Genomic DNA, 22579 nt, shown 5'->3' with positions numbered 1-22579 from the left:
TGTTATGGGTGTTGCTTCATGTTTTGCAATCTATTATTTATTGAAAGCATGACAAAATAAATGTTTGCACCCATAATCACCTGAGTACAATTTACAAACATCACCTAATCATTTACAGAAATGCAGGGTAGGCATCCAGTTGGAATATATTTCTCGGTAAAATGCAGTTATCAATTTGGCTGTTATTCTTCTGAGTGGTCATCTTTGTCACTTGTGGCTATATTGTAAAATTATATTCTTTGCGGGGAATTTCTTTTTTAAAAAATTAATATTTTAATTAACAAAGTTCAACCTATCTTTACATTCTGACAGTTATAGCCAATTAGACTATTGCCCATAAGTGGAAAACATGGCTATTAGTGAAAAAAACAAACCAACCAAAACTCACTCCTACAGTTTCTGATTTAGTTCAATCTCCAGGGAATGTAGAGGTTCCAGAAAAACTATTTCACAGCCAGGTAGAATAGAACTGTTTTAAAGATGCTAGACCATAGTCTCTCTTAATTTGTTCTTTGTGAAGATATTTACACTTTGTAGAATAATGTAGTAAATGGAGGCTTATAATTTGTGGTAGTTTCACATTCACCTTATGGAATCTTTGGTTACTGTGAACTTGACCCTTCTTCTTTTTTCGGGATGCTGAAGACAGTTATAGAGATTAATTATTTGCTGTAATTTTACGTTCACCTTGCACAGTCTCTGGTTTTTGTGAAATTGCACCCTCTTCTTTTTTTCAAAATGCAGAAGAAAGTTATGTTTTGCTTCCCACTTGTGTGTGGCCCCCAACTGGTTTTTCTATGGGTCAGCGGCTCCAACCCAAAAAAGGCTCCCCGCCTCTGCTATAAATTGTACACAACCTGAAAAGAATACATAAGTGTAAAGCTAGCTCTGATTGCATTGCAGGGTCTGCAAGGACTAGATTGCAAAGGAGTTTGATAAGAGGAGGTGAGGTTACCGGAACTTGAAACAAATTAGCCCCTTAAATGGAGATTTGAGCTTGACAAACTCAAATCCGCCTCCCTTCCTCCTCTTTCCTCTTCCCCAGAAACCTTTCTTTTCCCCTCTCAGACTGACTCACTAACTCCAGTAAGTCTAATATTCCCCATTCCCAGACACACCCCACAGTAAAGGTGACTGTGGCTTGTTTGAGAAGGAGAATTAGAGAGGCTGGCTTGAGAAGCCTGAGGTCTCTAGCTTATCAGGCCTGGCATAGGAACAGCTGGTGCAGCTGGCCCTATGCACCTTAGAGCAGGGTTGTTCAACACCTGGGTCATGACTCAAGACTGGGTTGCTGGAATGCATCATAGAGTCCCGGTGCTGTCTGGGTTCACTCCCAACTCTGAGTGTTGTTCCTTTCTGTATGGGGTCCCAGTAACACTCAGGTCTGGTCCTACTACCCAGCCAGCATGATGATGTGGGGGCAGCCAGGCCAAATTTGAGTGAGTGGCACTGTGCAACTTCATGTACATGCAGCACCACTCGCTCAAATTTGACTTGCTTGGGCTCAAGCTGAGCAGGGAGCAGGGAGCCTATGACTCTACTGACTCCAGTCTTTCTCCATAGCTGTGTCTCCTGTATGGGGTCAAACAGTCCCACTGGTGGGAGTGCTGGGACAATACAGCCGCTCAGCTGGGAAAAGCTGCCAGCGTGGGGCACTGTTTCCTGGGAGCAGCAGCAACACATTCTTCCCCTTTGGCTGCTGTTTCCCAGAAGCAGAGGCTTGTGGATCAGAAGATACTGATTTCTTTCCACAGATAAATTGGACTCTCTCTCTCTCTGTCTCTCTCTCTCTCTATATAGATAGATAGATAGATAGATGATGTGCATCTGTCTGTCTGTGAATCCATTTGTTCAAGAATTCCTCTTTAATGGAAAGAGCGAGAGCCACTAAATTCGGTATGCAGCTTCCTCTTCTCCTAACTTTAAGTAAGGTCAAGATTTGGTTGTGCCAGGACAGTTGGAAGCACTGGGGAAAATACTATATTCCTTAATATGTAAAGGGAGGGGCTGCTGTTCAGAGAGACATGATATGAGAGTGTCTACCTGAGGCAGCCATATCACCAAGGGAATGGCCAGCAGGTTTGGGGGAGAAAAAATGACCCCTGGTGGTGGGGGAGAGGGGACTGAAGGGACAAAAAAAAGCTTGTGGCAACTGGGGTGGGAGGAGCAAAAAGCGCCCAGGTGGCCAGGAGTGAAGCTGGACGGAGAAAAATTACTCCTGGAGGCTGGGAAGGCCTGGAGGGAGAGAAAACATCCCTGGCAGCCAAGAGGATCTGGGGAGAGGCAAAAGGTCTGTGCCAGATGGTACCTAACATCCTGAGCTTCTGCTTCCCCCCCATGCCCCACACACACACCAGCCCCTTGCCCTGGAGGACCTGGGCCACATTGGGTAACTCCGGTAGTAGGTAAAAATAGGATATACTTTATTTATGTACAGATAGGAGTAAGTGTTCCCTAATTTCACATTGGAAGAAATGTAAAATGAGGGTTTTAAAAAAATTTTAATGGTTATTTTATTTTTTATTTTATTTATCAGTTAAATAGTGCTAATATGATTTAAAAGGCAATGAGAGCAACTAGCAAAGAGAAGGCATACAAAATATTCTGATGATACTGCTCTTTGAAGGGAAATCTCTGCGGAGCTTTTGCAATGCACAGGGACATGTCTGTGATAGTCATTTATTTGAAGGCCAGAAGGGATTGTTGCAATGTCCCCAAAATAATTCCTAAACTATATTGTCACGAACAAAACATCCAATCTTGATTTATAAGTGGCCAGTAATGGAGAATGTACTACAATATTTGGTACATTGTTCCAATAGTTAATTACTCCCACTGTTAAACATTTATGCCTTATGTACCCCAGAAAAGTTGTGGGGTGACAGTTTCTTTATTCAGCTGGACTCCTATTAAACAGCAACCTTGGACAAAGCAGAAACAGTTCAATTTTTGCCATAGTTCTTTTTTGTTTCTCTCAGGTATTTTTCTTATCTTTCATAAATTTCAGTCTTGTGACACTGTGATCTTACAGCATTATGGACCTATAAATGAATCTATACTATTCAATAGGTTCCTGAAAGTCTGATTTCTTTGGGGGGCGGATTTCTTTGGAAGAGGAAGGCACTTGTTAAAAAATGTTTTACACTTTATTTTCTTTGCACTCCCCATTGTTTTCAATACTTTCTAAGATGATTTACAAGATGAACCGTTTCTCTACACTTTTATCACACTTTGATTTTTATTCTTATTTTCTTTCTTGTCGTTCTGGTGGATGATTGTTTTGTGCACTAGCACGATCAGTGATGCTCACTGAATATCAGAAATAGAAGGCAAACCCACATAAGCCTGGGCAGCAGTTATCTCTGAAAACTCTTAATTACTGTTATCTATAGCTGGAGCACCAACAAAGGAAGCATGAACCAATGTTTTAGAGTGGTTTCAACTAATCAGGGGCTATTGTTTTTTAACAATATTTCTCTTGTCGTAAAGTGTTGGAAAATCTTTATTTAAACAAATGTATATTATAATCTCTAGGTTATTTCTTAATTACTCTAAAGCAAATACAAATTTTGACCTACAGTATTTTAATGTTAATATGTTGGCTGTAATATTAAATTTAGAAAAAATGATTTAAGCTGGCAATACGCAACAAATACTTTTGGAAAAATACTTGACCAAGGAAGTGATGTAGTCTAAACATTAACACATGTTTGCAATGTTCAGGATTAATAATATTAATATTTATGCTCAAAATAGATAAAGATAATAATAAAGTGGATAATTTCCCCAATCTATTATGTTTTAAATATGTCTATATGCTAATGAGTATGCTGGTATTGCCAACATTTACGTATTTTGTAAGGTTTTTACAAGTTAACTCTTGCTAATAACGTCTTTATCACAAGAGTAGATTTTATGTGGTTGCATGGCAGGACCTTGTGATAATTAACTCTAAAATAATCTTAAAAATCCAATTTTATTTTCATCACACATTCTCTTAATTCAATCTCTGATGATCTTTCAGCTTCAAAGTCAATGAGAGTGTAACTATTCCCTTTGCACTTCACTCAGCACTGGCAATGAAAATAGATTAGTCAATTTCACCTTTTATAGTCTCTGGTTAACCAAGTATATCATCTCTACAGTCAATAAAATGTGTGACTTCATGCAATAATGGTAAAATATTTGAATTGCAAATATTATAAAGAAATAGTCAAATCAAAATGTTAAAAAACTGAAACTTTAAAAAATTACATAAATATATTGTTAGTGATGTTAGGGGATTTTAATGCCTTTTACCCATAACACTTACATGTTTTACCTAACTTGTGTTATTGTAGGAGACAAGCTTTTGGGCTTCACAATGTTATTCCTTTGGTCTGGAGAAAATAAACAGAGTGTCTGAGCTAAATACAAGATGGGACATATTCTTAAGCATTAGGGTTTCTCACATACTGTGAGTGACTACTTACAATGAAGTGGGCAATTAAGGGTTAGTAGGCACCAGGGTGTATTGCAAATTGCTGTAATGAGCATAAAATCAGCATCTCCATTAAATTCCTGGTTTTTTTTAGTGTCCAACAGAGTTTTGAATTTAAGTTCCCAGCCTTGTCTTCTGAACGAATTGTGCAAATTTCCTTTGAGAATGAGGGCTGAGCAGGAAATTATCTGATGATGGTAAGGCAGGTGATGAATTGTGATTGCTGCTTCTGACTGGCTAAAATTTTGCAGCACATATGTTTGAAGGTGTGTTTACTACACTATTCAACCCAGTCTTATTGTTTTTGTCTCATTCACTTGTTACTTCTTGTCTTTAGACTGTAAGCTCCTTGAAGGCAGGGACTTTCATTTACTGTATGCTTATATAGCACAGTACTGTTCAGTTTTGGTTGTGTTTCTGGAACTACTGCAGTACAGATGTTCAATGCTACTTGTGGGTATGTCTACACTACAAAGTTAATTCGAGCTAACAGACGTTAGTTCGAATTAACTGTGATAGCCGCTACACTAGCGCTCCGCTAGTTCGAACTTAATTCGAACTAGCGGAGTGCTTAGTTCGAACTAGGTGAACCTCATTCCACGAGGACTAAGCCTAGTTCGAACTTACTAGTTTGAATTAAGTGGTGTGTAGCCCCTTAATTCGAACTAGTGGGAGGCTAGCCCTTCCCAGCTTTCCCTGGTGGCCACTCTGGCCAACACCAGGGAAACTCTATTGCCCCCCTCCCGGCCCCGGACCCCTTAAAGGGGCACAGGCTGGCTACGGTGCCCGTGCCAGGTGCAAGCCTGCCAGCACCCAGCTAGCAGACCCTGCACCTGGCACGGCTCGAGCCAGCCACCCGATGGCCCCCAGCCCTCCTCCTCTTCCTGGGACCAGGCTGTCGGCTCCCGGGAGCTTGCCCAGGACCGCAAGAGACGGGCACCCACCTGGTCTAGTGCGGACATCGTGGACCTTGTCCACGACCTCTGCACTAGGCACAGGAAAGTGGCCGTCTAGGGCAGGAGAGCTGCCAGCCTGGCCATCCAGGAGCAGGTGTGCATGAAAATCAAGGTGGTCCACTGAGACCCCCCGGACCCTGAGCTTACAATGGCCGTCCTGGGTCAGACCAAAGGTCCATCTAGCCCAGTAGCCTGTCTGCCGACAGCGGCCAACCCTAGAGACCCTGGAGGGGATGGACCGAAGAAAGTGACCAAGCCATTTGTCTCATGCCATCCCTCTCCAGCCTTCCACAAACTTTGGGCAGGGACACCACTCCTACCCCCTGGCTAATACCACTCCATGGACCCAACCACCATGACTTGATCTCACTTCTCTTTAAATTCTGTTCTAGTTCTAGCCTTCACAGCCTCCTGCAGCAAGGAGTTCCACAGGTTGACTCTTTGCTTTGTGAAGAACAACTTTCTGTTACTAGTTTGAAGCCTGCTACCTATTCCTTTCCTTTGGTGTCCTCTAGTCCTTCTATTATGGGAACTAATGAAGAACTTTTCTTTATGCACCCTCTCCACCCCACTCATGCTTTTATAGTCCTCTATCCTATCCCCCCTCAGTCTCCTCTTTTCTAAACTGAAAAGTCCCAGTCCCTTTAGCCTCTCTTCATATGGGACCTGTTCCAAACCTCTGATCATTTTAGTTGCCCTCCCCTCTCCCACCCTCTCTCTTCCCCTCTCCCACCTCCTTTTCCCAGTCTCCCCCAGTTTTGTTCAATAAAGACAGATTCTATTTTTGAACACAATTGTCCTTTATTTTGTACATCAGGAAGGGGGGCTAGGGAGGGGTAAGTGGAAGGAGGTGAGGGAGGAATGGGGTACGAGCTCCCGATGGGGAGAACTGGGGTGGCTCTGCGGGCTTCTGGGGGTGGAACCTCTCCTGCAGCCCCCCCGATTGCCTCCTCTCCCCAGATGGCAGCCTGCGGCAAGTGCAGCCAGTCTGATGGCCGAGTGCTGTGATGTGCCCAGTTCGGGTACTCCGGGCAATCCAAGCCAGAACTGCTTTGCAAGCGGGGCACCCCTGAGAACAGTCTGTCCGGAGTGGGGGTCGGGTCCCTTTAAGCACAGCCCTCGGCTAGCCTGAGGCAGCAGCTCCACGCTCTAAGTCCTCATCTGATGCCCTGCTGGCACTGCTTCCGGCCATCGTTAACCCTGGTTCAGGGTCCACTTAATGTGGACATGCTAGTTTTAATTAGCAAAACGCTAATTCGAACTAGTTTTTTAGTCTGGATGCATTAGTTCAAATTAGCTTAGTTCGAATTAACTAATTCGAACTAAGTTAGTTCGAATTAGCGCTGTAGTGTAGATATACCCTATGTTACAAATGTAATTTATCAATTTTTAAGAATAACTAGATAATAAGGATGTTAAGTATCGGGTAATAGATAGACCGAATTTCAGAGCCCAGTATCAGGCTCCCCATGGCATTTCAAAGCATCAGTGCGCTTGGAGCCTGGGATCAACTGGGGAGTGCCCAGCTCACCCTGGGATCCACGCAGTGCTGCCACTTTGAAATGCCGCAGGGAGTCTGCATTTCAAAGTGGTGAGCTGGAGTCCGCAGCTGATCCCGGGCCCTATGTGGGATTTCAAAGTGGATGGAGTCTGGGGTCAACTGGGGAGTCCACAGCTGATCCCAGCCTCCACACTGTGCTGCTGCTTTGAAATTTGTGAGGTGCCTGACACCAGGCTCCCCGTGGCATTCAAAGTGGCAGCATTGCACAGAGCCCGTGGTCAGCTGGGGAGTCCCCAGCTGATCCCAGGCTCCAAGTGGTACTGCCACTTTGAAGTACTCCCCTCTTCTCCACTCCCTTGCTGCCTCTATTTAATAGAGACAACAAGAGGGAGGGGAAGTGACTAGTCGACTAGTCCTTCACATCTCTAGTAGGTAAAACCTGTTATGGCTCCAGATGCATTGTGGTCTCTTGCATTTCAGCAATAGCTCTTTGTGTAAACTTTATTTGATAACATCATACTTCAAGAATTTGAAAGAAAATATTAAAGACACCACTACACTGTGCTATCCCTTGGAAAAACCCACTTGGTTCCCAGTAAACTTCATGAGATCAACCTTTTGGAGTTTGTTCCAATGAGTGGGGCTGACTACCAGTGGCTGGGAGCTCTGAACCCCTTTGACTCTCCAGGCAAGGGTGTAGTTTCTGGAGGGCAGCAGCCGTGTACGCTGGGACCCAGCTTGCTTTTCATCCCATTCTCTGGACTGTCAGGGAGTGAGGAGAGAGTACTTACATTCGTTGCATGCCTCTCACATCTGGCTGGTGAAGGTGAGCTCACTAGCCAGGTGTGAGAGGCATGCACAGACTGCAAGTACTTTCTCCTCACTCCCTGATAGTCCGGGGAATGGGATGAAAAGTAAGCTATGTCCTGACGCTCACGCCTGCTGCCCCCTCCCCCACTCTCTGACATTCTGCCCTTGTCTCCAAGCCCCTAGGCAATTGCTCTCTTTGCCTCTTGCCTTGTTGGTGGGCCTGGTTCCAATAATTATTACTTCTGTTGAGTCTTCTTCACAGTTAGCCAATGGCATAATGACTTGTGAGGAAGCTATGCTGGCAAGCAAGAGAAAGGAAGGCCTTTCATTTCTGAATGAGAGTATGTGTGTGCTGCAAACCCCTGCACCAGGGTCAGCTGATTGGGGCTCATATTGCTGTTTGTTTGCAGTTTCGAGTTTGAGACTTGGGCCTCTACCTCAAGCCTGAACTTTTACACAGCCCCATAAAAAGACAGCCCCATAGCCTAAACCATATGTGCTTGTGTCAGGTGACCCAGGCCATGTCTGGTGTTTAATTGCTGTGTAAACATACACAGAGAGGCTAGTTTCCTTACAGAAGTCACAGGATCCATGGGGCTAGGAGCAGCGTTCCCCAACTTCCACAGATTTGGACCCAAAGTCAGTTATCCAACAGCATATTTAACTCTTGCACAAAAGATCTGCAGGGTTCAGAGGAAAGCATACTTCAGAATGAAGCTGCTACCTACTCTTCCTCTTCTACTTTTAGCAATCCCAAGACAATGGAGTTGGGGGAGGAGCAGAGAGGTTTCTCTAGGAGTTGTGTTTTGTTAATAATAATAGATTCATTTTCCTGAAAGGTGTTAGACATGGCAAGTTCTGAAGTATTGTGATTATCTGTATACATTGAATGTATGGTATGTAGTGAGAGAACCATATTAGAAAGTCCTTCAAAATTTATTTTGGAGTGTTACATGAGAAAATGATGACATTGAAAACAGATAGAAATAGATGCTGCTTTTAAGATCAGATCTGAGAGAAGACAATTTATGGTAGATGCAAGTAGAATAGAAACTGCTCCAATATGCTTTTGAGAGTCAAGAAAAGATCATGTTGTTTATTATAACTGCTTTTTTTTCCACTGTGTGATCAAACCACAGGAATCAGAAGTATACAATGGGTTTTACACAGAGACATGCAGTTGTTAGAATCTGCAATAACAGGTCAGATCAGAGATCAAGTACTGTTAGGAAAAGTATTTGTTTCCTATGGCTTTCCAGAAAGGATAATGTCACAGCATATATGGTGGACATATTTAGAAATAAATGACAGTCAATCCACACAGCTTGTCTTCAAGGTAATGTGTGTGTATATATATATATATATATATATATATATATATATATATATATATATATATATATATATATATATATGTTTTTCTGATGGGATGAGGACATTAGTAACGGAAATTAGTTTATACATAATTTCCACAATGAAATAACTGAATATCTACAAAGAGGATTTCTACCTTAATTAGAACCCTTTTGTTATTTCGTTTTAAACATGGCCTGAATTTACAAAGAACAACTCTGTGATATGTATATACATACATTCATCAATACACATAGTATTTTTATGTTTCTATGCATGGATACATATATACACATACTATATAGTCAGGTATATATCCAAAGAGACACATTTTTATAAGCACATGATATACTTATCATTTTACTGTAACTTCTTATTATTCAGCTATTGTTTCTCATTACATATATCATGGATATTGAAATTCAAGTGTGATAAGCCCATCTTATTTTGCATTCACCATACTAAGTGCACAATAAAGAACAGGTTCAGTCCTTCATAAAACCAGAAAAATTAAATTTAAAACTACAACTTTCCTCATGATGAATTATATTTGTGTGCAGGAAGATGGAACTGTACAATTCAAGTGTGATACCATATCTATTGGGAAAACAGTCCTTCTCCAAGCACTGTGGTATTTTAACAAGTTGCATGGTGCTTGTCATACCTAATTGAGAAGCTGTCAAATCATAACCCTTCTGTTAATGTAGTCCCATGTTTATACAGTAAGAGGGATTTCTTGGCATTATAAATTTGGTTTTAGTAGTTGCTTTCCTTTGTTCTCTTTCTTTTTATTACTTTTATGATTTTATTAATAAACTAGTTGTCACATTTCAAGCTAATTTAACATATAATGATTGCTTGTTCTGTTTTGTTGTTTTCCAGCTCCCTCAGGCACAAAAGGTAAACTATTTTCAATCAAATCTTAATCATTCAAAGAAATCACCAACTCTTCATTTTTCCACAGTGTTGTGAATATGGGGCAGTGGCGATCAGTGAAATGATTCATCATGTCAATGCTCTAGTAGTGGAATGGAGCAGCAAGTGGAATCAAAGCTGTGCATTGTGAACAGCTGAGCCACCTGCTGAGAGCTGCAATTCAAACACAATGTAACAGCTAATTGAACAAAATGGACAAGCAGTGGCCTGCTACTTGAGCACAACAAGGGAGCCATTTTGTCATCCATTTGAAAATTATAGGCAAACATCAAATTGACATGATTGGCCCAAGTAAACCATCCATGGACCCTTGCATTCTCTGGTGGAAGAGCAATGAAACCCATGGTATGGCCTTGTCTTTCACTGGTCCCCATTGTGTTGTCCATTAAAAAACCTCTTGATACATCCAACATAATTTGTCCAAATAGCTTTCATATAGTGTGCTCTTGCTCTTGTACAGCTTCCGCTTTGATATGGTATGATACCAGAGTCCCTATTACATCTCAAGATATCACAATGATTGTGATGAAAACATATCACTTGATGCCTGTTGCATCATTCTTGTATAGTTCACAAATATAATCAAAACTTCAATACAATAATCACAAAATTTAGGGTATGATTTTGTGGTTTACATGCAATGTTATAAAATCAATGAGTTTAACAGGCTTACCTTGAACTTACAATATTCCCAATTCTTCTAGTTCATAAACCACTTGCAGTATGAATAGGTACTAAGTATTATTGTTACTTATAATCTTAGGTGAAGATATGAATCCAGTTCTAAGTAAGAGATAGAAGACAAATGCTCTTTTGAATGAAAAGTTTGTTCAGATTGAATGCACACCTAGAAGCCTGCAGATCTTTAAAAGATTGTTTAATAATTTGAACTTTTCATTATGATACTATATAAATTTGAGATCTTTATTCAGGGATCTCAGCAAATCACAATTCCAACTCCAGAGGTAACATGCTGTCATGTGACACTGGGTTACATCCACAATCTGTTTTTAAGCTCAGACAGTAATGGCAGAGTGCACAGTGGGAATGTAGTGTGATACATAGTGAAAAATAGGAAATACATCATTTTTAAAACTGATGGTTTAATGCCTCCTGAATAAGTGGTAGGCAGGAGACTGCCTAACTTTTCAGCTAGAGTACAGCCTTTTTGTTTACTCCCATTTGTCTAAGAGTGTCAGTGAAATGTTTCTCTAACAATTTGAACACAGAAGAAAGAGAGGGGTTACAAAAGCTGCTTCATAAATACATATCCCCTTCAAGATTCTAAAAAAGTTTGGCAGATTGTGTCTTGTGATTTCTGGTCATGTGTCCTGATGTGCTACAATGTTGAAATATCAAATAATGTTCCACCACAAATTACTATTGTTCCAGGTCAGTAAAAATTACTCCCAGCTTCCATACAAGACCTCAAAACCCATTTTTCAATGTGTTACCCCTAAACCAGATTATTGCAGAATTAAAGCCATATGCACTTTTTTGCTAGACTGTGCCTTACTTATAGGGGAAGGGGGCAGGGAAGAGGACAGTTACAAATAATCCATGAGGGCTTTTGATATTTCACCTACCAGGTAATAATATGGTATTTTTAAATTATAGCTTGGTTAATTTTAGAAAGATTATAGGTTTTGCTACAAGATTTACTTGTCCGTCATTCCGTATTGGCTGTATAACCTGTGGTGGTCCTTACCAGCTCCCAAAATTAGGCTTTATGTTCCTGATTTGCATAGTAACATTATACCAGTCTTGCTCACAGTAGCATGCTTCTTTCTTCAGCCTCCAAATTCACCGGATTCCAATCTCTTGGACCTTTTGCTGCTCTCCTGCAGCGCACTGTGCTTAAAGGCAACATTGTTACTCAAAATGTATCTTTGTGGCTGCTTCTCCCCAAGCCTGTAAGTTCATCTACCGGCTGAACCTCAGCAGATTTCTCTGGTACCCCCGTCCTAATTTATTATGATGCCAAATCTTGTCAGTCTAGAGCTACAAAGGATTGCCCATTAGTATTTCTCACTCTTACCCGCAGCTTGCTGCAGATTTGTATCAAGCAATACAAAGTTGCTTGTTGGTTAAAGTAAGTTATTATGTGAAATTTCAGATGTAAATCAGGCTTCGTGGGTAACTAATTTGAGTGTTTTCTTTTCTCATGACATGCAATATAAGAAAATGTTTAACATCCAGAAATTTGTTTCAGCCAATCAAATCTTGGTGAGCACTTTCCATATCAGGGAAGCCCTTGCTGTTTGCGGGGTGAAGGGGAGCAGTACAGGACTGATGCACATCTTTATGAATGTCTTTGTTACTAGTGCACATGTTCTCTCATATGATGTCTGAACTTTGTTGTTTTTTTGGAATCTGTGTCTCCTCTGTGAATGTTTTCTCTATAAACATTTCAAACAGTCACCTCTCTATAAACATGCTTACTGTAATCTTTTGAAGATCTAAAATACAAATGTACCAACCAAGTTTACCTTTAGTATTTTAGACCTATCATAAGTCTTTTGTCAACTTTATAAAATCTTTTGAGGTTTTTTTGAATGTCACAACTATGGACAAAGTAAGTGTTTAGTCATTGTTCTATAGCCATTAGCTATCCACCGAGAAGCTTGTTCCATTTTAGTTTGTAGGAATGAAATACAAATCAAAACCTATTGTGTAAATTACTGTGAAATCCAATATGGAACTAATAATTGTAAATTCAAAACTGGACTGGAGGTGATGTGAAGTGGGTGCAGTTTAAGTCAGCTATTTATTGTACCTTGGTCTTTAGGAAAAACCATAAAAGTCTTGTAAATTGACAAAGGAAAATGTCACAAATATGGTAGTAAACTTAATTTAGTAATGGTTCTGTTTTTAATATTAGCCCACAAAAATGAGAGTGGCAAGAACGATCAATCAGCAAACACCCCAAAGAGCTGTGCAAATAATAATTTAAAATACATCTGAAATTTAATCATTTTGCCAAATTTCACTTGTTTTCCATTATGACTTTGAAAACATTCTTGGGCCAAATGTTTGTGTGGAGGGAAATGTCATTTTTCTGAAATATGAAGTTAAAGTAAACCACAGCTTTGAACCAGTTTTGAATGGCAATTGATTCACTTGTGCTTCATAGAATAGCAAAAAACTATTCTTGTTTAATGGCCCAACTGGGTCCTTTGTTTCCTGTTAGAAATAGTTTTACTTGCTTTCTTGAACAAACACAGCAGGATTCAAGATCTACTGTCCTACTCCTGCTGTGATATTTTGTTCTACTTAACTTGTATGAAGAGGCAGAAGTGTATAAATTAGACACAAAAATTGAGGTAGATAGTTATAAGAACACATAAGGGTATTTTAAAAATCATCTGGGGTTTTTAAATCTATTTTTAGTTAAAGAATTCATATCTCCTGCAAATGTTTTTTTTTAAATGTGGTGATGTTTGTTTCCCAGAATTCCTGACAGTTTTCTTTTTTCTTTTTGTGTTATCCTTTAACTTGTGTAAGTAGAATTTTGCCCTCTTTTATCTTGATGCTATCATGTTTCAGCAATTTTGGAGTGTCATTTATCATTCCTCGCCTCATTTACCTTTTTATACTTTGAAGTGTTGAAACTGTCACTGGGAATAGAAAGTTGAAATTTTGCAACGCTGCTATTTTCACTTAAATGAACGACTAGCAATTTTAGCAGTTTTATTAAACTTATACAATTAAATTGAATCAAATTAAGTACAAAAGAATCATTCAGTAAATATTTATATTTGACCTTGGTTTATTGTTACTTTGATTTCCTCTTTTTTCTAATTCTGCATGGAGGTTAATGGTTTTCCCTTTTATTATCTCATATCTATAGAAGGTGCCCTAGTGGCTCTGTAGTAAGGCTACATCGAGATCTGTAATTAAAATTGTTGAATGAAGATTAAATTGTTGAAAGTAGTCTTTAAATTTACCACACATTCTTCAGGGGATTATTAGTTTTCAGTAATATTGTGTGGCCAGTGATTTACTAACATTGTCTAAATATTAGACATTTTTAACATTCTCTCCATAGATCCTATCACTAAAGGACCACAGCCTCTCCAAACTTCACACACAGAGATTTCTCTAATGTCTCTGGTCACAGTTTAAATGTAAACACAAAAGAGCTATTGCTCTTTTCCATAATAGCTTATATAGTACAACAAACAAGCCAATGGTGCCATCACATTTCACAAGCTATTTCTGTTCTCCAGCCTGTAGCAGTAGATCAGTGCAGCATGCTCAGGCAAGATAATCAAGGAGGCAGGCTAAGCCATAAGAGGATATGGAAGAGAGGTTGATACAGGGCTGTGCAGAGTTGTCAGGGACAGAAGTGAGGCTACAGATGTGAGGGAAGGGTGAGATGAACGAAGGGCAACTCAAGGTTAGGGATGAAGGAAAATTGAGTGCGGCATCAGAATTTAAATGTCTCCCATGGGGTTACTGGCAGGTATGCCTGGATACTGATGTAGTACCATTTGGGGAGATCTCCATCATCCCCATGGTCATGTTCCCATGTTTTCCTCACATCGTCACCTAGCCATAAGGGGGTTCATCAGAGCAGAACTTCTCTTTTTTTCACTCTAAGATGCCTTATCACAAGCTCCACATCTTCCCACATATACTGGTCAGGTTCTCATATGCTGCTCCCTGTACTTCCCAACTCACTCCCATGCCCCCTGTGGAAGCCTGCTTCCACTATAGCCCATTCCTGTTATCCTATCCCCAGTGTTCTGTTCCTATTTTACTTTTGGTCTATATCACATTCATATCCAGTTTTACAGCTTTAACTCCAACTTCATACTTTCTCCTCTGGAAATGAGATACTTTGATACACACATGCTTATAGATAATTTCATGTAATCTTGAAGTCAGAGCTCAAGTTGCATGTTTCATTGTCCATGTAAGAAACTGAGTGGAGACATTGTGTTTTCTTATATGTTTCAATTAAAAATAATGTTCTTGTAGAGCACCTGAGCTATTGTATAGCACGTTTGGGTAATAATCCGTGTGGATCCATGTTGGTCTGAAAGTGAATCTTCATTTACTGAATTTTTAGTTGTGTGAAAATGATACCCTCACAATTGTTAATTTAACCAAGTTTTTCTTTGTATGAGATGCATATTAGTGCATGCATATTGTTCATCTTCAGTGTAAGACTCTCCATTAGAAAACTATACCAACTGATACATAAATACTCCAATAGACTTCTTCCACAATAAAAGTGAACTTCAGTTGTAAGCAGGTATTCCTCTCAAACCTATTGAAGACTGTGCTTCTAGGAATGGTGTTGTATAAAAACAAGAGAGACGTTGCCTGATAATGACCTTAAGCATCTTTTTAATTATAGCAATTATTGCAAGAGATAGTCTTTTTAGTCCTATTGTAAAAAGCTCCAATGAGTGGGAAATAAAGCTGGATAGGAGCAGCATAGTACTAGTTAACTTCTAAACTATATTATCTTTTGGTTTGGGCTTTCTGGATGCATTCAGTAAGTCATTTTAACAGAGAACAGATTTTTTTTTAATTTAAAGTGTAATAACTCATATAAATAAGTGCAGGTAAAATGTTCCCCAAAAATCAAAACTATTGAAAAAAGTGGGTGGAAAATATTCTGAAAATAATGATGTAACTTATGGTTTCCCGAAAAACAAATTACAAGTTCAGAAAAATACTAAATGAAGAGAAATACAGCTGTAAGGTCTGATTTCTGACTCTTCTGAGGCCTAATTATACTTTATTTATTTATTTATTTTAAAGCAGGATTACCCCTTCAAAGATTCTTTTGTTTAAATTATTTGTGTATTGTTTACTTCATATTCTTTTAATTAATAATAATTAGGAAATGTACATGTCTTGTGAAATATAAAAATACTCCTTCATAATAGCAGTTAAAATGAAACAGTACTAAGTATTCCTTTTGAAAAACAAGGGAACATCTGAAAAAAATCTGGACTTTGTTATTGTCCTTAACTTAATTGTTCTTGCATCCCAAAGACAGGCATGCCATTCTGTATTTCTAGCAGACAGGCTGCAGATTTATTATAACTGTTACACAAAACACATTAACGAGAATAATATGGTATCTGCAATAACTATGAACAGTGGTAGTTTTAGGTCAGAAGTTGGGGCAAAATAAGTTAGCTATACATATATAAGGAAAATGTACAGATTCTGGAGCAAGGATCATTCCTGAACTCCTGATACTGTGTTGGAGACTCCTGATGGAAATTGGGCCAGGGAACCTGTGACATTTGCGAGTCCACCCAGACCAATAATGGGTTCTATCATCTACTGCCCTGTAATTTTGGGTGGCCTTTATGCTATCTGGCTTGCTCTGCAGAGCCTAACACTCTGACCTCCACCCCTACATCCCATGCCCTTTGACTCTTTGACCTGTGACCCCACAGCCCTTGCCAACACCCACTTGCCCCATGACCCCACCATGCTCTCACCCAATACCCCTTTACCCTTTGACGCCACCCCGCCCCTGCAGTCCCCAGTCCTCCTGCTCTGACTCTTGCCACTGCCTCAGTCCCAGCACTGCCACTAGGCAAAATCATCTGCCATGGCTTCTGGAGCTGAAGCCAGCTGCTGTGTGGTTGTGCTGCTGCAAACAACCGGTTTCAGCTCCAGCAGCCACTGTGGCTCGGTAGCCAGCGGTTCACAGCCTGGCACTAGTCCATGGATCCATGGTTGGGAACCGCTACGATACACTATTTACTTAAGGCCACAGCTTCAAGGCCTTGAGTAACTCCCCCTCACCACCAAAAAAATGCCACCATAAATATATGAATTAGAATAACCTAGGAAAATCCATCTACCACTTGTAAATAATTTGTATGTATAAGTGATAAAATACCTTTTAAAAACCCAAGATCCACATAAAATACTGGATCCACATAAAATACAGATAAATATATTTCTGCAGTAGCCTTTTTAAAATTATTCTGCTTACCAACTGTCATGCAAACTAGTCTAGCTATTATGACACTAAAAGGTTCCTGAACTAGTTGATCTATTGTAAAACCACCAAATTTTTATTTGTGTTTTAGGAGTAAGTGTAGCAAACCAATATAGGAAAAAAATGCTCATCTTCACCCAGAATTTAAAAACAAACCTCGAAGAATCTATTTTCTTATTATACCCCAGTATAATTCTTAGTTTTAGTCACAAACTGAAACACCCAGAGTAAAGCAAGTAGTGTGGTACAATGTACCTGACTCAAAACCAAGAAATTATGGATTTCTTATGAAATATCCATTTTTAGACATGAGGGAGATTAAGATAAACATCTGAATGTTTTGGACAGAGGAAGTCCTTCCACTCTTTGAGGTTTGTCTATCACTACTTAAAAGTAAAATTTGGATCTCTTTTCCCTGTCAACTGTTTCCATGATACGTGGACCATCTTTGTCTAGGTATGTGCACATTTTCTTTATTCATTGTCTTACTAAATCAAAATTCCTACCAACTCTACCTACACAGGATTTAAATGAGGAGTAATCCTTTTATCCACTCAAGTATTATCAAATGACTACATACCAGAATGCCTCACAGTTGCTAACATAATCGGCCACTGTAACAGAGAGGTAAGACTCGTTTTTTGGCCTGCTTTTAGCAAATGTTAGAACACTCCTTTAAGTTGCAGATATTTGGCTGGCTCATTGAAGCAGATGTGATTTTTTTCACTTTCCCTCTTATTAAGTGAGATGGGAATGGCCTACTGGGAGGAGAGAAATAATGGAGTTGAGGGAGATCCTGGATGAAAACCAGGTTTGAGGAAGAAAGTGTGATTTGTTGTTGCTTTTGAATTACTAATACTGCAGAACCTTAGGTAAAATTTTGTTACTAACCTCAGGCCTGTGTGTTCTGTTGAGGTTGAAGTAGGAACGAAGTCCATTTGCATGTAATACCAAAACAGGAAAACTGAAGTATTCCTGGAATAGCTGGCAGAACAGCAGCGGACATAGCAGCAAACTCAAGACTCCAATCCTACCACATAGGTCAAAAAAGATGCTCATTCAGTTGATAAGCAAATCCTCTTATTGTGCTGTCCCCATAGAAAGCTGTGATGCAGGGAGAAAAACTTGTTTGTGCATCCTCTCCAACTATTGAGAAAGATGTAGTATACCAGAGTGTCACGGGGCGTGCCCGCACGATACCAACCTCACAATTCAATGTCCCTTACTCAGGGGAAATACGGCCCTACAGGCCAAGTCCAAAAATTCAGTGCCCCTTTTCCAAGGGAAATACGATCCTGCAGGCCTAGTCCAAAAGTTCATTATTTCTTTTCCAGGAGGAATATGACCCACCGGCTTAGTCCACAAGTTCAGTTCCCCTGCTTCAGGGGAAATATGGCCCACAGTCCTAGCCCAAAAGTTCAGTGCCCCTTTTCCAGGAGAAATATGGCCAACAAGCCTAGTCCCAAAAGTCCAGTGTGCCTTTTCCAGGGGGAATATGGCCCACAGGCCTAGTCCAAAAGTTCAGTGGCCTAGAGGCCTGAGTAGCTGGTGTGCTCTCCCTGGCTGTTGGAGAGCTGACCACCAGTTGGAGTGAGTGTAGGGGGACCCGGGTCCTCCCACTCCAGCGGGTCCCAACCCAGGGCCCTGTTGGCAGTGCTGACTGCACTGCCAGCTCAGGGGAAGTCCACCCGCAACACACTGAGCTCCCAGTAGGGTATTCCTCTGCCCTGGGCCACTTCGTACTGTCTTTGGAGGGGGTTCAGTCCCCGGATTGTGCAAGGTGTACCTGGACCTTGAGGCTGTCCTCCAGTCACGGGGTAGTCTCTGGGGTTGCCGCAGTGGCACCTGTGATGGGGTCTGTGGCTCCAGAGAGAGCTGCGACTGGGACGACTGCTCGGTTTGTTCCTCTGGCGGCGGCTGCAGCTGGGTCTGCTGCTAGGGTTGCTGTTCGGAGGAAGACTGCATCAATCAGGCTGGCTCAGGAGCTCCAGCTTGAATTCCCTCTCTGCTTGCAGCCCCTCCTGACTGAGTTGGCCTCAGGCCTTTTATACAATCCCCACGCCAGGAGCATGCCCAGTTGTCTGAAAGGGGCAGGACTTTCTCTGCCCATAAGCCTTTCATCCCCCTCTCTTTAGTGTGGGGTATATCTACCCCATCACACAGAGTTTATAAGCTCCAGGATACCCAGCAGATGTACTTTGGCCATGCTGCTATGTGGGAGAATGGTACTCAGCCTACTGAATTGCTGCATATTAATGGGAGAGCTTATTCAGAACCAAACCACAGCTACTGAGACCAAAGCCAGTCAAGTCAGATAGCCTTTGGCAGTAATGGGCAACTTGCAGTCTGCAGGCCGCATGAATCCCATCAGGGTAATTTGCAGTCTGGGAGACATTTTGCTGATGTTGACTCTCTACAGGCATTGCCCCCCACAGCTCCCAGTTCCAGGACAATGGGAGCTGCAGGAAGTGGTGGCCAGGATGTCCCTGCAACCTCTTTGCCTGCAAGCGCCACTCCCACAGCTCCCATTGGCCTGGAATGGAAAACCGCTGGGAGCTGTGCAGGTGGAGGGGCAGTGCCTGTGGCCAGTCAGTGTCAGCAAAATGCCTTATGACCCGCAATCAGATTAACCTGATGGGCCGCCTGGTCTATAAAGAGTTTCAGATATATCCCTTGATTTATGTCTTAATGTCAGGGAACAGTCAGGCCCATTCTAACAGAGTATGTGCTTTTTACCCTACCTAGGCCCTTGAGTTCTTTGGAATAACTAGGCAAAGGGAGTCAGGTATCAGAGGGGTAGCTGTGTTAGTCTGAATCTGCGATGAGGAGTCCTGTGGCACCTTATAGACTAACATGCATCTGACAGAGTGGGTCTTTGCCCACGAAAGCTTATGCGCCAATAAATCTGTTAGTCTATAAGATGCCACAGGACTCCTTGTCACTTTAGGCACAGGGAGGAACTATAGGTTAAATGTTGTTTTTCATTCACACTATTTCAAGGCCTGTGCTGTGAGAACAGAGATGGGATTAAGTTTGCTCACACGCCTCTCTCTTCCTTTAAAATAAAATCCTATGGGATATTTGAAATGCCTTGATTTTTCTGTCCATTAATTTCTCTGTTAAGTAGGTGTGTATGCATGAAACATAGGGAGTTTTCTAAATTATTATTGGAGACACCAAGTAGGGTGCAGATGTTGCTATCCTTAATCAAAATAAATATGCCACAGAGACGTTTTGCTTTCTTTTAGTATTGTCTAAAGCTCATGGTAGTGGATCAAAAGGAGACTACAAACTTTGGGTCATTCCCAGAAATATCATCCAACATTTTCCTTATTATATTCCATGGTTACTGAATAAAACAGTCACATGTTCTGGCAGATAAAGCAGCTTCTCAAATAAAACTTCCTAATCCAGTTCTTAGCATTAAAAAACCACTGTTTTTTCAAACACTTCCATTTGACCGATGCCAACATGTAAGGCTGCCCTGTGGAGTCAGCTCTCTGGATAGGTCTAGACTCTTGCGATTTTGCGGAAAAAGCTTTTTCCACTTTTTTTTTTTTTTTGGAAGAGGCTTTTCCGCCATTTGGCTCCATTTAGACGGGGCCAAATGCTGGAAAAGCCTCCTTTTTTGGCAGAGCAGGGTGCCTCATGAAACAAGGTATACAGGGCTCCCCAAAAGAGTGCATTTGGTCTTCCACGAAAAAAGTGGAAAAACAAACCAGAGGTATCCTGCAAAAACCCTGTAGTCTAGACGTAGGCTACGTGTTTACAAATAAAATGTTGAAATTTGCTGTTTTTTAAGCTTAGTTTTTAATACTAATAGAGAAACTACTGATTATTTTAACAGTAAGGATGTTCTTTAGTTACACTATTGTGCAACTTAGCATAAAGCGCATGATCCCAAATATTCATAGACTTTAAAAATATTACCTTACTTTTTAGTACTTTACTAGGAATATGTCTCTCTGCATCCATTTGCCATTCTTTCCCTTTAAAATTCCTCATATTCTTCAGGTAAGAAGGTTGTTGTTGTTTTTAATTGAGGCAAACTTTGTTATTCTCTGGATTTTGGGCTGCAGGTGAGAAAATATTCTGCAGAGATACAGGGTTTAAAGGGCAGAACTCCTTTTTAGAGCCATATTTCATACAAACAGAGAATTATCCTGGATCATAGAAGATGCAGATGGCTTAATGCACTTACATGGAGCCAGCTGAAGGTCATGCTGCATATGGGCACAAAAGTCTGTCAATAAGCTACACATGGCATGATCCAGGGACCAAATATATGTAAATTTTTCTTACCCTCTTTCAAGGAAGTCATTTGATCTCTATAACACCTCAAGAATGAGCAGAGCAGAGAATCTATTCCTTTCATTATTTTTATGTTACTTGTTAGTATGATATTTTCATTTGACCTACAACTTCAGGAAAGCAATACTCACTTAAAGGATCTCTAAATCACAATGATCCAGTAATTATTGTTCCCTTGGCTAATTATTAATTGAGTCCAATATTAACTAAACTCACTGACAATGTCTTTAAAATAACTCTTGAATTTCCAGCTTTTGTGTATATTGGTTTTCTTCTATTTTTTTCTCCAGAATCAAGTAAATTAGAAATAGGGATGGAGTTCACATCCATCTCTGGAGCTAGTGAATACATTCTTTGGAAATGGAAGAGAATTCTGAAAAGTTATTAACTCTTACCTAAAACACAGTTAACTGCTGCATAGATGCCTTCACCATGTGCTAGAGTTGAAGAAATATTATTCAGTGGTAGTTTGTCACCTTACATTTGCACTATTCCTTGAAACAAAAAAGTGTGCTGGAATTTCCAAAAGAATAGTTAGATGTCTAATCCCTAGGTAAGGTCAGTTGGATTTGAGTACGAAAAGTCCAGAGGCCCTTTTTAAAATTCCAGCTACCCTCAGGGAACATCTACAAAAGTTAACTTTTTTTTTTTTTTTTTTTACATTCTTCAACTAGCTTTACTCATTACATGAATGAGTCTGAAGTTTGATGTATTGTCTCTATTTCTGCTCCTTTTACTACCAAAGTGTGGGCTCTCTTAGCATGTCAGACCCGGCTGATTTTCCTACAATGTGAACTGTTCAAAAGTGCTTGAATTATGCTTGTTTTGTTGCTTAATTTTATAGCAAAAAAACTGCATTGCAAAATATTTTTGAAAAACACATCAATGCGCATATCTTTCTCAGCTCACATCTGTCTCTGTATGTTCTAGCATTTAAGCTTGCCAGTGGAATTTGGTACTTTATTCATTGTCAACTATTTTTATTTTCTTATTTTTTGTGATGTATCTAGTTGAAGGAAATCAATACCTAGTCATTCATATACTGCCATATAATAGGAGATAAAAATAAGCATAACACAGAAGTTTTCGAATGGTGGGGCGCATTCCCCTAACGGGGAGTGGAGGAAATTCAGTGGGGTGAGTAGCAATGCTAGGCAGTTTAAGCCAGTAGTGTGTGAAAGGGCCTGAGCCATCACTCATCAGTTAATTTAATTAAAGTTGCAAGTAATGTAATTAAAGTCATGTGAAGGTCT

The 22579-nt window shown here is 40.4% G+C and overlaps 1 protein-coding gene across 3 annotated transcripts in view; it reads left to right on the top strand.

The window, feature by feature from the left end:
- CACNA2D3 (calcium voltage-gated channel auxiliary subunit alpha2delta 3) overlaps positions 1-22579 on the top strand; it is a 755257-nt gene that overhangs the window by 536947 nt on the left and 195731 nt on the right. For all 3 annotated transcript variants that reach the window (XR_001368709.3, XM_075938900.1, XM_075938901.1), the window contains exon 14: positions 9983-10000. Coding sequence is in view for 2 of the 3 variants with exons in the window: in XM_075938900.1 (XP_075795015.1) it covers positions 9983-10000 (18 nt within the window). In the remaining variant the exon portion in view is untranslated. The remainder of the gene's footprint in view (positions 1-9982; positions 10001-22579) is intronic.

This window comes from Pelodiscus sinensis, chromosome 11 (assembly GCF_049634645.1).
Source record: "Pelodiscus sinensis isolate JC-2024 chromosome 11, ASM4963464v1, whole genome shotgun sequence".
Taxonomy (NCBI): Eukaryota; Metazoa; Chordata; order Testudines; family Trionychidae; genus Pelodiscus; species Pelodiscus sinensis.
The sequence above is the reverse complement of the archived record's forward strand: the minus strand, read 5'-3'. Positions and strand labels throughout refer to the sequence as shown.